At 33.7% G+C, this 15561-nt stretch overlaps 1 protein-coding gene across 1 annotated transcript in view; it reads left to right on the top strand.

Moving 5' to 3' along the window:
- The window catches only part of Sgt1 (suppressor of G2 allele of skp1), a 153546-nt gene extending 138271 nt beyond the window's left edge, over nucleotides 1–15275 (top strand). The window contains exon 12 of the mRNA XM_090402953.1: nucleotides 14388–15275. Coding sequence (XP_090259079.1) covers nucleotides 14388–14495 — 108 coding nt within the window. The 3' untranslated portion in view covers nucleotides 14496–15275. The remainder of the gene's footprint in view (nucleotides 1–14387) is intronic.
- Nucleotides 15276–15561: the final 286 nt, after the last annotated feature.

Genomic DNA, 15561 nt, shown 5'->3' with positions numbered 1-15561 from the left:
CGAGTTTAATTTAAATGTGGCCGTACCAACCTTGAAGATGATCCACGTGAAGGACGTCCAAAAAGTGTAACAACACCAGAAATCATTGATCAAGTGCACGATATGGTTGGATGACAGGCGAGTCAAAGTGCATGAATTTGCTGAGACCATAGGAATTTCAAAAGAACGTGTAGGATATATTCTGCATGAAGAATTGCAAATGAAAAAGCTTTGTGCAAGATAGGTGCCGTGCTTGCTCACAGAAGATCAAAAATGCACTCACATGAAAATCTCTGAACAGTGCTTGGAGCATTTTAACAAGAATAAACCTGATTTTGTGTGTCGATTTATTAATATGAATGAGACTTGGATTCTTCAATAATGTTTGTATTTTAGTCTACAGTTCACATCTGAGAGCTGCTCAACTTTTATTCGCTTTAAAAAACTTTCTTACATGTTATTCTTTTCAATATGAAATTCAGTTTTAACCTGCTCAAGACTAAATAGTAATCACTTCACTTCCAATTCCAAATCCTCTGTACACTCTGGTGTCCTGCACCAGGGAGAAAACATCACTATCAACAATAACATAGTCAATGAGACTTTTTCTTATTCCTTGCCTCTTCTCTCCATGTGAATTTGTGCACATTTTTATATTGGAACATTGTGGTAGTAATAACCAATCCATGTACTGAGCAGAAATCCAATAGGTATTTGCCATTATTATTTTTGCTCTTTTCTCCAGATTTTCCTGAAATATTTTTTGTATGCCTGACAATCATTTCTTACTTTGCTATTTAGATCCCCAACAAGGGCCACCAACTTTTCCTTTTTCATTGTCAGTTACTTTCTCTAAAGTCTCAAAAATTTCCTCCACTTCTATCTTAGTAGAACCTTCTGTGGGACCATAGGCACAAATAAGTCTCATTGTACAGTTCTCCATTCTGATATTTACCCACATCGCTTTACTTGATATTGCCTGCCGTTCAAAAAGATAGCCTCTTATTTAGTTGAATACTATATCTACTCCTTCTTTTCCCTGATTGTTTTTGCTTGAATATAACATTTTGTATTTATTGCTCAGAAAGATCTCGCCAGGTTTTGTTTCCATCATCCCTATTATATCGATCTGGTACTTATCCAATTCCTCAGCTAGCGCCATTTCCTTGCCATTCAAGATTATTATGTTGATAGTACTGATCTTGAACTCCGATGTTGAATTGGGGTGTGTTTCGGGATTTGTTCCAATAGCTGACTTTTCACTATTCGCTCTGGTTTCCTGGCAAAAATTACTGGGGCCTTGTTTAACCAGATGATGCCACAGCTGGCATGAAATTGTCTTATTTTGTACCCTCATTTTTTATTTTGGTTTAAGCCAATAAGAATACAATTTGGTTGGCTAAATCCCAAATTGCCAGCCCATCCTCGTTCATTCAGTATCCAGTAGATACCCACCAGGGGTGCACCATGAGAAAGTGAGGATTGGACATTAGGTCAGAAGCCCTGGTTGGTTCTCTGCATTCCTTTAAATGCTATGTGGAGGTCTCCTCTGAGTTATACAGCTTTGACCGCTAAGCACCCCCAAATTGTAATTCTTATTGGCTTAAACCAAATTACAAAATGATGGTACAACATGACAAAATTTCATGCCGGCTGGGACGTAGACCGGTTAAACAAGGCCCCTGTTGTTTTCACCAGTCAACCACAGTGAACAGCGAAAAGTCAGCTACTGGAACAAATCTGAAAAAACACCTCAATTCAAAATCACCAGAGTTAAAGATCGGTACTATCAACATAAGACGCCTGAATGGCATAGAAATGGAGCTAGCTGAAGAATTAGATAAGTACCACATCAACATAATAGGGGTGACTGAAACAAAAAAGACAAAAACTGGTGAGATCTTTCTGAGCATTAAATACAAAATGTTATATTCAGGCAATGACAATCAAGGAAAAGAAGGATTAGCCATTGTATTCAACACTAAATACGAGGCTAACCTTCTTGAATGGCAGGCAGTCTGGAGTAGAGTGATGTGGGCAAATATCAGAATGGGGAACTGGACAATGAGACTTATTTGTGCCTGTGGTTCCTCAGAATGTTCTACTCAGGTAGAAGTGGAGGAATTTTTTGAGGATTTAGAGAAAGTATCTGACACAATGAAAAAGGAAAAGTTGGTCCAAATGGCAAATATTTGTTGGATTTCTGCTCAGGACATGGACTGGTTATTAATAACACCATGTTCCAACATAAAAATTTGCACAAATTCACATGGAGAGAAGAGGCAAGGAATAAGAAAAGTCTCATTGACTATGTTACTGTTCATAGTGATGTTTTCTCCCTTGTGCACGACACCAGAGGATTTGACATCGGAAGTGATCACTATTTAGTCTTGAGCAGGATAAAATTGAATTTCATATTGAAAAGAATAACATGTAAGAAAGTTTTAAAGCGAATAAAAGTTGAGCAGCTCTCAGATGTGAACTGTAGACTGAAATACACAAAGATTATTGAAGAAAAAAATGAAAGAGTTTGAGAACAGGAACCAAACTTTAGAGATTCAGTGGCAAGCCTTGAAGAAACATCATCATCATCAAATTCCTGCCATGTACCCTCAAGGAGTGTACAGGATATGACGGTACTACATGAAAAAATTACATCATTACTAACTTCCTATCTACAATTTTTCTCCAAATCAGTCTGATAGTTGTCAAGACTCCAACATTATTAGATCTTATATTTCTATCAACTAAGGCACTTTGTACCGTATCAATCCACCTATATCTTGGTCTTCCTCTGGGTCGTTTTCCTGCCAACCTGGCAGAGAACACTTGTTTTGCTAATCTTTCTTCACCCATTCTGTTTAAGTGACAATACCACCTGAGATTAGCTCTGCTAACACATTCGTGGATTCTGACAATGTCAAGTTCCTTCCTAATATCCTCATTTTTAATGTGATATTGCCATTGATGCCATCTGTTCACGCCTCGAATCTTTCTCAGGACTCTCATATCTGCGGTCTCTAGTCTTCGGTCAATTGTTTTACTTCTGACCCAGCTCTCAGATCCTTAAGTTAAAACTGGTTTGAACACTGTCTTGTATACAGCTAATTTAGTGTTCCGATTAATTTCTCTCTTATTCCATATGAATTTATTCAATTGACTTCCCACCATACCAGCTTTGCAGATTCTGTTGTCTATTTTCAGTAAAAATCGTGCCTAAGTAGCTGAAATGTTTTACTTGTTCCACAGGTTCTCCATTCACAACACAGTTGACATTTTCAATGATTCTGCCTATTTTCATTGTCTTTGTCTTTTTATTGCTGACCTTCATACCATATCTATTACAACAGTGTTAAATTGTGAATGAAGCTATGTTATGTAATTTATTATTTTTCATTCACATTTAACATTGCTTATTAAGTATTAATCATGACATATATAAAATTATTTATTTTTCCTCAATTGAGAATTACTAATTAAATATTTATTCAAAACCTGACCTATTATTAATTGATAAAATAATAAAATGTATAGAATTTGTATAACCAAATATATATGATGTAACGTAAAGTGTTATTTTATATTTAACTGTATATGTAATCAAAAAGTTGAAGAAGTAGCTTAAATATTCTGTTGTTCTTATTTGTGAAATATTTAATGTTATGTAATCACTCATGTAGTAGTAACAGAGCATACATTACATTAGCGAAATGTTTACGTTTAGTCTGTTGTCATGGAGACGCACGCGTAAACAACCACGAGTGAAGAGAGCGTGGCGTTCGAACGTAAGGTGGGAGTGAAGGTCATATAGAATATAGAGAAAAAGGGTAAAGAAGAAGGAAGGTCAGAGAGATAAGACAGAAAGGAAGAGAAGAATTATTATTAAGGAGTGAGGAGAGAGTTTTGCGGAACCAAGATTATAAAATCCTCAGGGCAGAAATTTATGAGTATAGTGTTCGGAAGTGAACCTATAAGTAGTGAAACATAAAGTTTAATGTTATAAGCAAAATCTGCTGTTGTTATGAAGAAAGGTTGATGCCGTAATCAGATAAAATGAAACTGGACAGTCAATGCGAAAATTCTGATTAGTTCCAGTTAATCTGGATTACGATTAAATTCTATGTTGCCCTAGGAAAAAGTTATATTGATTACTTGGAGAAAAGTGAACAGGAAAAGATATTAGTACCTAATTACTGTTATTTGGAATAGTGAAGTGCGACTAACAGTAGTATAGTTTAAACTGTGGAGAATCGTTATTATGTGTGTTCCGCTAACGTTAATTAAGTTAATTCATAAGTGCTCTCTCAATAATTTGATGTATCGAAGATTTTGTCTGGTAAGAATAGTTGTATAAGTTTGTCTGTTCTAGCATTAACTGTAATATATCTCCGACGCTCAAGGACCGGAATATATTTGTTTGGAATATTGCTTACGTAGTTTATTGCCTGCTGTGAATATAAACATTGAGCTGATAGATTTGTGAAGTTGTTATGTTAACCTGAGATAAGTAGATTTGTGTTTTTGAGACTGTGAATTGTAAATGGAAGTTAGAACATTGATTTAGCATGAGTGACCTAAGAAGTTGTATTAAGTTAATTGTATAGTTCCATTTTAAAATAGAGTTCTTGTATTTGTTAACCATATCATATATTAAATGTTTTATTTTGTTAATCTAAAAGTTGTGTTTGCCTGAATTCCCTTTTATTGCACCGTTCATAAATACTCGAATCTTGCGGGAATCCTAAGTAAAAATGATAATAAATAATTCGGCCTAATGAGAAGACTGCTAACCTGATTAAGAATTGATCCTACTATTTATATAGACTAATCTAAGAATAGGGTGGCGCAGTATAAATATAAATTTCCCTACTTTTGGATCGGTGATCAATTTGCGATTAAGTATTATATTGATAAGAGTGACTTGAACCAAGATGGCGGATTTAGGACATAATATGAAAATAGAACGTCGCGACAAATGGCGCAGCCGTCGACAGGATGTGATTTAATAGGTAGGAATTAAATTTAACAACTATAAGATAAGAAATTGAATTTAAGTTTAGTGATAATAATCGTAGAATTACTCCCTGAAATTTTAGAAAGTGAAATAATTAAATCACAGTGAACTGGTTATAATCTGGACTCAGGCAAAGATAAAAGTTTATTTTAAAGTAAAAAGATTGAATTAATTGAGATAGTAATTTATTAATCATTATGGCTGTTACTTCAAGCTCTGAAATGAATGATAGTGAATTCTTTCGTACGGTAAACCCGCAACAGGTTTTTCCCCAATATTCAGGTGAAGAATCAGATGATGTACTATATTTCTTTACCTATGTTGAAAAACTTAGAGAAATTGCAGGTTGGACTGATTTTCAATTGCTAGTTTTAATTAGAAGCAAATTAGTGGGTATAGCAAAAACATTTTTGCATTCTTCTCCAATACTTCGAGAAACTTTTGAGTATTCTAAATTTAAAGACACTTTATTGTCTCAATTTTGTAAAGTTAGAAGTGTAGGTCCTAACTTATGGAAATTGCAGAAAATTATTCAAAAGGATAAAGAGACTGTTACTGATTTTTACAATCGATTATTAACTTTGGCCAACAGTTTGAATGTTACTGGTGAAGATAAACCTCACTTAGATTGGGCTGTGTTCCAACAATTTAGACAAGGTGTTAGGCAAGAATTAAGAGAAACAGCCTACAAGAAGAAAATTTCTACTTTAGAAGAGTGTCTCAAAAGTGTTAAGGAAAAAGAACAAATACTAGGAGACCTTTATCCCTCAAACAATGCAAGTCTTGTGAATGTCATGAATAAGACTGATAGTTCATTCAACCAATCAGAAATAGAAAAGAGAAGTAAAGTTGAAAAAGGAAAAGCAAAGAATATTGGAGAAAATTCAAGTAGTGTAAACTACATGACAGAGAGTAAAGAGCAAATGGACAAGAAACTGATGACAGAAGTGAAATCCCTAATTCACCAGGAGGTGAATAAGTTAAATCAACCAATAATGGATAGTCTTAATGAAGTTGTGAGACAGTTATCAGCTATTACTTTGAGATCTCAAGAAAATCAAGACCCCACTACAAATAAAATTAATGAGATGGTCAAACATGAATTTGAAAAACAAAGTCAACCTATTTTAAGTACTTTAGATAAAGTGATGCGAGGATTAAATGATGTTAGACAACAAATGTCTGCTATCCCTCAATCCAAGACAGAGACAAAGCAAAGAAATCCTCTTAGGTGTTACAATTGCAACAAAGTTGGACATTATGCCAGGAACTGTTTCCATAATAAGGAAGACCACTATAACAACAGATGGAACTCAAAATTTGGATACAAACCCAACAGAAGAAATAAAGGAATTCAGAATTATCAAACATCTAATGAGAAAATGATGAGAATTAGAGGTGATATCCTGGGCTCTAAATGTGACATCTTATTAGATACAGGATGCAATGCCTCTACCATCAGGATGGATTATTTCCTAACATTGAAGAACAAACTGTGGAAGAGCACTGCCAAGCTGAGACAACCTGTAAGGATTACTTCTCTCTCAGACTCAAACTTTATGGCATATGAAAAGCTTCGAGCAAGAATATACCTACCAGAATTTGGACTGTATGTGTGGCAAGACCTACTTGTTGTCCCCACTACTTCCAATCTAGATTCTCACATTATCTTGGGAACAAACTTCCTAGCAAGATATCAATTTTCTTGTGACTTTTCTAAGAAGGAAATAACCCTGATGAACAAAAGGAGATGTACTAGAAGAAATGAAATCCATAATTATGATAAGTCTAAGTATCAAACAAAACAGTTTAGATTGCCACTTGAATCAGGACCATCTACTGAAGAAAAATCAGCTGTGAATCAATCATCTAATAGAGATAGTGGTGATAACTCTTATGTACATATTCAATCTGATACTCCTCTTCTTACTGATGAACAAAAAGTAGTAGTGACAAAGCCCAAATCAGAACTTACCACTGATAGTAAACTAAAGGTTGAAGTCAATTTTGGTAAAATGTCTAATCTATATCATAGAACAAACCGCCAGGTTGTGAGACAACAAAGACTTAATTCTAATAATGGAGAACGTGAATTTATTTCAAAGAAGAGAATCCTATACTACAAACTTGAAAGACATGCAGAAAGTGATAATAATAGTAATAAGAGAATTGATGATAAGGTGAAAGAGAATAAAGGCACAAAACATAATAAAGAACCAAGTTTCAGTAGAACTGGCTATTACTTGAAAAATCGAAAAAGAAATATGTAATCAAGTTTTTTTTAAAGGAGCCTAGTGTAAAATGAAAAATTTTTCTTATAATAAAAATTTTTCAAAGAAAGGGTGAGCCTATGTTAAATTGTGAATGAAGCTATGTTATGTAATTTATTATTTTTCATTCACATTTAACATTGCTTATTAAGTATTAATCATGACATATATAAAATTATTTATTTTTCCTCAATTGAGAATTACTAATTAAATATTTATTCAAAACCTGACCTATTATTAATTGATAAAATAATAAAATGTATAGAATTTGTATAACCAAATATATATGATGTAACGTAAAGTGTTATTTTATATTTAACTGTATATGTAATCAAAAAGTTGAAGAAGTAGCTTAAATATTCTGTTGTTCTTATTTGTGAAATATTTAATGTTATGTAATCACTCATGTAGTAGTAACAGAGCATACATTACATTAGCGAAATGTTTACGTTTAGTCTGTTGTCATGGAGACGCACGCGTAAACAACCACGAGTGAAGAGAGCGTGGCGTTCGAACGTAAGGTGGGAGTGAAGGTCATATAGAATATAGAGAAAAAGGGTAAAGAAGAAGGAAGGTCAGAGAGATAAGACAGAAAGGAAGAGAAGAATTATTATTAAGGAGTGAGGAGAGAGTTTTGCGGAACCAAGATTATAAAATCCTCAGGGCAGAAATTTATGAGTATAGTGTTCGGAAGTGAACCTATAAGTAGTGAAACATAAAGTTTAATGTTATAAGCAAAATCTGCTGTTGTTATGAAGAAAGGTTGATGCCGTAATCAGATAAAATGAAACTGGACAGTCAATGCGAAAATTCTGATTAGTTCCAGTTAATCTGGATTACGATTAAATTCTATGTTGCCCTAGGAAAAAGTTATATTGATTACTTGGAGAAAAGTGAACAGGAAAAGATATTAGTACCTAATTACTGTTATTTGGAATAGTGAAGTGCGACTAACAGTAGTATAGTTTAAACTGTGGAGAATCGTTATTATGTGTGTTCCGCTAACGTTAATTAAGTTAATTCATAAGTGCTCTCTCAATAATTTGATGTATCGAAGATTTTGTCTGGTAAGAATAGTTGTATAAGTTTGTCTGTTCTAGCATTAACTGTAATATATCTCCGACGCTCAAGGACCGGAATATATTTGTTTGGAATATTGCTTACGTAGTTTATTGCCTGCTGTGAATATAAACATTGAGCTGATAGATTTGTGAAGTTGTTATGTTAACCTGAGATAAGTAGATTTGTGTTTTTGAGACTGTGAATTGTAAATGGAAGTTAGAACATTGATTTAGCATGAGTGACCTAAGAAGTTGTATTAAGTTAATTGTATAGTTCCATTTTAAAATAGAGTTCTTGTATTTGTTAACCATATCATATATTAAATGTTTTATTTTGTTAATCTAAAAGTTGTGTTTGCCTGAATTCCCTTTTATTGCACCGTTCATAAATACTCGAATCTTGCGGGAATCCTAAGTAAAAATGATAATAAATAATTCGGCCTAATGAGAAGACTGCTAACCTGATTAAGAATTGATCCTACTATTTATATAGACTAATCTAAGAATAGGGTGGCGCAGTATAAATATAAATTTCCCTACTTTTGGATCGGTGATCACTTCGTAATTAGTTATTTTAATTATAAAAGTGACTTGGACTAGATGGTAATTAGAACACGACAGAAAAGAGTCGTCACGACAACAGCTATTCAATTTAGTCAGAGAATCTTGCAGACTTGTAGCGGATTTATTTAGAAGTATAACATCATCCGCATAAAGCAAAGAGCTGACATTAACATCTCCAATTTTGATATCACGTTTAATACAACTTTCCTTCATAATGTGATCCATATAGATAATGAATAACAGAGGGGATAATGTACATCCTTGTCTCACACCAGATTTAACAATAAACCATCTTCCTGTACTCCCTTCAATTCTAACTGCTGACTTACAACTCAAATAAAGACTAAGCATTGCTTGATATAATGCCCCATTGACACCATATAACTGCAGTGTATTGAATAGCTTCTCTCTTGGCACCTTGTCATATGCCTTTTCCAAATCGACAAAACTTAAATACAGATCTTTGTTATATTCCCATGCTTTCTCGACTATTTGTCGTAAAGTGAAGATCTGATCCTGACAGCCTCTATTTGGCCTGAATCCGGCTTGTTCTTCATCAAGCTTTTCTTCCACAATTCTTCTCAACCGTTTCTCAAGTATACTTGCATAGATCTTGCCAGGAACACTCAGTAGGGAAATACCTCTGTAATTCTCACATTCAGTTTTATTTCCCTTTTTATATATGGGTACTATGAGAGCTCTACTCCAATCATCGGGGATTCGTCCCTCTGTCCAGGCTTTCTGAACTATGCAGTGCAGCCACTGTAAGACTTTTATACCACCATACTTCAGCATTTCTGGTTGAATATCATATACTCCTGCTGTCTTTCCACATTTCAATCCTTTTAAGGCTTTTTCTACTTCAAGTATGGATATGTATTCCTTACTGCATGCCTGGTCAGTGTTTTTTATCACTGTGCTGTCATCACTGCTTGTTTCATTTAGCAGTTTTTCAAAGTAATTACTCTATACTTCAAGGATATCTTTTTCTCCTGTTTTCATGTCACCTTTATCATCTCTAACTACTTTTACAGCACTCTTTCCTCCATTCCTAAGCTTCTTCAACAACCTCTAGAATATTTTGCCACCTTCTTGAAATTTATTTTCTATATTCTTGCCAAAGTCCTCCCATGACTTTTGTTTAGCTAGTTTTACACACTGTTTAGCTTTCTTACATTTGTCTCTGTATTCTGTAAGAGTAAAAGCTGACTTATTTGCCAGGAACTTTCAATATGCTTTCTTCTTTTCCTTTACTGCCTCTTTAACTTCCTATGTCCACCAGGGAGTTCTGATTTTTTATCCTTACAGATACCCTCACCGCATGCCTCTCTGGCAGAATCAATCAATGTTTTCTTCAGAGTTTGCCACTGAATCTCCAAGGTTTGATTCCTGTTCTCAAACTCTTTCATTTTCTTTTCAACAATCTTTGTGTATTTTAGTCTAGAGTTCACATCTGAGAGCTGCTCAACTTTTATTCGCTTTAAAACTTTCTTGCATGTTATTCTTTTCAATATGAAATTCAATTTTATCCTGCTCAAGACTAAATAGTGATCACTTCCAATTTCAAATCCTCTGTACACTCTGGTGTCCTGCACCAGGGAGAAAACATCACTATCAACAATAACATAGTCAATGAGACTTTTCTTATTCCTAGCCTCTTCTCTCCATGTGAATTTGTGCACATTTTTATATTGGAACATGGTGTTAGTAATAACCAGTCCATGTCCTGAGCAGAAATCCAACAGATATTTGCCATTATTATTAGCTTTGCTCTTTTTACCAAATTTTCCTAAAATATTTTTGTATGTCTCACAATCATTTCCTACTCTGCTATTTAGATCCTCAACAAGGACCAACTTTTCCTTTTTCATTGTGTCAGTTGCTTTTTCTAAAGCGTCAAAAAATTCCTCCACTTCTACCTTAGTAGAACCTTCTGTGGGACCATAGGCATAAATAAGTCTCATTGTCCAGTTCCCCATTCTCATATTTGCCCACATTACTCTACTTGAGACTGACTGCCATTCAAGATTAGCCTCGTATTTTGTGTTGAATACTATGGCTACTCCTTCTTTTCCTTGATTGTCATTGCCTGAATATAACATTTTGTATTTATTGCTCAGAAAGATCTCACCAGTTTTGGTCTTTTTTGTTTCAGTCACCCCTATTATGTCGATCTGGTACTTATCTAATTCCTCAGCTAGCTCCATTTCTTTGCCATTCAGGCTTCTTACGTTGATAGTACCGATCTTTAACTCTGGTGACGGTGAGTTGTGGTTTGTTTTCAGATTTGCTTAGCTAGTTTTACACAGTGTTTAGCTTTCTTACATTTGTCTCTGTATTCTCTAAGAGCACAAGCTGACTTATTTTCCAGGAACTTTTGATATGCTTTCTTCTTCTTTTCCTTCACTGCCTCTTTAACTTCCTGTGACCATTTGCCATGAAGAAAACCTTGATTGATTCAGACAGTAAGGCATGTGGTGAGGTTGTCTGCAAGGATAGAAAAATCAGAACTCCATGGTGATCACAGGAAGTTAAAGAGGCAGTGAAGGAAAAGAAGAAGAAAGCATATCAAAAGTTCCTGGCAAATAAGTCAGCTTGTGCTCTTAAAGAATACAGAGACAGTAAGAAAGCTAAACACTGTGTAAAACTAGCTAAGCGAAATATTTTGGAGGTTGTTGAAGAAGCTTATAAATGGAGGAAAGAGTACTATAAATGGAGTTAGAGATGATAAAGGTGACATGAAAACAGGAGAAAAAGATATCCTTGAAGTCTGGAGTAATTACTTCAAGAAATTGCTAAATGAAACAAGCAGTGATAGCACAGTGGTAAAAAACACACTCAACAGGCATACAGTCAGGAATGCATATCCACACTTGAAGTAGAAAAAGCTATCAAAGGCTTGAAATGTGGAAAGGCAGCAGGAGTAGATGATATTCGACCAGAAATACTGAAGTATGGTGGTATAAAAGTCCTGCAGTGGCTGCACTGCATAGTTCAGAAGCCCTGGACAGAGGGACGAATTCCCGATGATTGGAGAAGAGCTCTCATAGTACCCATATATAAAGAGGGAAATAAAACTGAAATGTGAGAATTACAGAGGTATTTCCCTACTGAGTGTTCCTGGTAAGATATATGCAAGTATACTTGAGAATTGGTTGAGGAGAATTGTAGAAGAAAAGCTTGGTGAAGAACAAGCTGGATTCCGGCTAAATAGAGGCTGTCAGGATCAGATCTTCACTTTACGACAAACAGAGGAGAAATCATGGGAATATAACAAAAATCTCTATTTGAGTTTTGTAGATCTGGAAAAGATATATGATAAGGTAGTGCCAAGAGAGAAGCTATTCAATACCATACAGTTATATGGGGTCAATGGGGCATTATATCAAGCAATACTTAGTCTTTATTTGAGTTGAAAGTCAGCAGTTAAAATTGAAGGAAGCACAGGAAGATGGTTTAATGTTAAATCTGGTGTGAGACAAGGATGCATTATTCCCTCTGTTATTCATGATCTATATGGATCACATTATGAAGGAAAGTGATATTAAACGTGATATTAAAATTGGAGATGTTAATGTCAGCTCTTTGCTTTATGCAGATGATGTTATACTTCTAAATATATCTGCTACGAGTCTGGAAGATTCCTTGACTAAATTGAATAACTGTTGTAATAGATATGGTATGAAGGTCAGCAATAAAAAGACAAAGACAATGAAAATAGGTAGAATCGTTGAAAATGTCAACTGCATTGTGAACAGAGAACCTGTGGAACAAGTAAAACATTTCATCTACTTTGGCACGATTTTTAGTGGAAATGGTAAATTAAATATGGAAATAGACAACAGAGTCAATAAAGCTGGTATAGTAGTCAGGCAATTGAATAAATTCATATGGAATAAGAGAGAAATTAGTCGGAACACTAAATTAGCTGTATACAAGACAGTGTTCAAACCAGTTTTAACTTATGGATCTGAGAGCTGGGTCAGAAGCAAAACACTTGACCAAAGACTAGAGACCACAGATATGAGAATCTTGATAAAGATTAGAGACGTGTAGAGATGGCATCAATGGCAATATCATATTAAAAACTAGGATATTAGGAAAGAACTTGACATTGTCAGCATCCAGGAATGTGTTAGCAGAGATAATATCAGGTGGTATGGTCATTTAAACAGAATGGGTAAGGAAAAATTGGCAAAACACGTGTTCTTGTTTTGCCAATCTTTCCTCTTTCCAAACACAAATCTGCCAGGTTAGCAGGAAAAAATCCAGAGGAAGACAAATATATAGGTGGATTGATACGGTACAAAGTGCCTTAGACAACTGAAATATAAGATCTGATAATATTGGAGTCTTGACAAGTAACAGACTGATCTGGAGGAAAATTGTAAATAAGAAGTTAGTAATAATGTAAATTTTTCATGTTGTACTATCATATCCTGTACACCCCCTTGAAGGTACATGGCAGGAAATTGATGATAATAGTTGATTTTTGTGCAAGGAGGTTATTTTCAAGAGCCAGTTATACTAATTGTATACATCCAAGTCTTGAAATTCATTCCTTGTCCTGCACTTGCTCTGTTTCTCCATTTAAAAAAAAAAAAAAAATCTTTTAACATATTCCTTTACAAATTCTTTTACACAAGACAAGAGAAATACAATAATTTGAGCTTTCAGCGAATTCTCTGCAATACAAACAATATCCCAATAAGAAAAGACAAACACAAATGCCACATTGAATTCCTCCACTATAGTAAAACAGGTCTGTTAGACTATGCACTTCAGAATGTCTCAGAATCAACTGGAAAGGCACCAACTCTTTACACTACACCAAAAGCTTGTTTGAAAGAAAGTTCAAGGAAACTTGTGAGATGCAGAAACATCATCCAAATCTAAACAATAACGATGGATTAATGATTCCAAGAATCTAGAGGATCAAACTGCAACCTAAATAGCATCCGGAACATGATTGCAGAACCCCAGCACAAGAAAACCTTGATATAAGAGGACTGTATAGATGTATTTAATGTAGTTCTGCAATAAGACATTTTTTTATTTATTTAGAGATTTTTCCCCCTATCATCTGTATATTATTGTACTGATATATATATATATATATTTTTTTATTTTGTTAATTTATATTTCTGTACCTATTTTATTTATTATTTTCTTTTCTTTTTTTTTTTTTAACCAGAGGTCCCGCTAAGTTAAGCAATTAACAAAATGTTTAGATTTATCTTACTTTTGTGTAGTATCATGTAGCTTGTGTCCTGTGCATATATATTTACCTGATGATGATTTCAATACAGAGGTCGAAACATTGAATATTACTTTCATTATTGTAAGTAAAGTAATTACTCTAACACATGTTTTTGTCTCAATAAATTCTTCACTATGAATTCACTACTTTTGATTTATCCTTTATATATATATATATATATGATGAGCTTTGAAAAATCTCCAGAATGTCAAATAAATTTAGATAACTTCTTTTTTCAGATGGAATCTGGTGGTACAGTGCTGAGCACGAACTGGCAAGAAGTATCAACTAAGAATGTAGAAGTGAAACCACCTGATGGTATGGAGTGGAAGAAGTGGGAAAAATAGCATATGTATTTAAAAAAAATAAATAAATAAATAAACTTTCTAGTTTTCAAATGTTTATAATTGTTCAGCTGGCTTGAATGAGGCAAAACATCCCAAATATAAATATATCCCCAATTGCTTCTATAAGTATGTTATTCTGTACACAAAATTAATATTATGTGAAACCTTTTACCATGGTTCATATATTTTTTATACATAAAATTTTTCAGAATTGTGCTTAAGCATTATAATAGATTATGCATGTTTTTTAAACCAAACCTTGGATTTCATTTTGATGCAAGGTGCTTAAGCATTTAGTATGGTAATTTTTTTCTATTTATGATTATCTGTAAAGCTCTACTACCTTTAGTTTTTACTTTCCTTAGATATGGTATAGTATACAAAAATTAAAATTGTTTGCAGAATTAATATTTGTTCATGTGATTACAATACCTACTGAACCTTAATATTAAGTATTTCTTCAACTTTTATAAAAGTTAACTAATAAGAAAAAAAAAAAAAGTAATGTAAAAAAAAAGGTGTGCATTTTTTGCTGTTGTAGATAACAGATGAAAGGATAAAACTTACTTAGGTTTTTTTCGTTAAACTAAGTTTAATTTAAAATATTCACTTTTTTTCTTTATTAATTTTAATATCTACTTCAAAATCCATCTTAATTAAGCAGTTTACTGCAAAAAGATGTATTATAAAATTCTTAATTAAAAGGATTTTGAACTTGATGTTTGATAGTGATTTAATTTGTTTTGAAAGTTGTAATAAAAAGATTATATATTGCTTTCATTTTAGTAATTTTTAAACACCAATAAAACAACTTTTAAGTGATGTAGACAATGCCATAATACTTCTGTTTTCATAGACATATTTATGCATATTAATTTTAATATGCTGTTGACACTCCAACCAAACGTACCAGGAGAAATGGCCCAAACCATGACATTGCCACTTCCAACTTCAGAATTGGGATGGCACGTTTTAGCATAAGGTGTTCCCAGACATCTGCCACACCAACTCATTCATTTTGATAAGGTTGTAGTATGATTTGTTACTCCATGTAATACAGTAGATT

The sequence above is a fragment of the Typopeltis vanoorti genome, chromosome 13, assembly GCF_054136105.1.
Source record: "Typopeltis vanoorti isolate ZY-2024b chromosome 13, IOZ_Tvanoo_1.0, whole genome shotgun sequence".
NCBI classification, from domain to species: domain Eukaryota; kingdom Metazoa; phylum Arthropoda; class Arachnida; order Uropygi; family Thelyphonidae; genus Typopeltis; species Typopeltis vanoorti.
The sequence above is the reverse complement of the archived record's forward strand: the minus strand, read 5'-3'. Positions and strand labels throughout refer to the sequence as shown.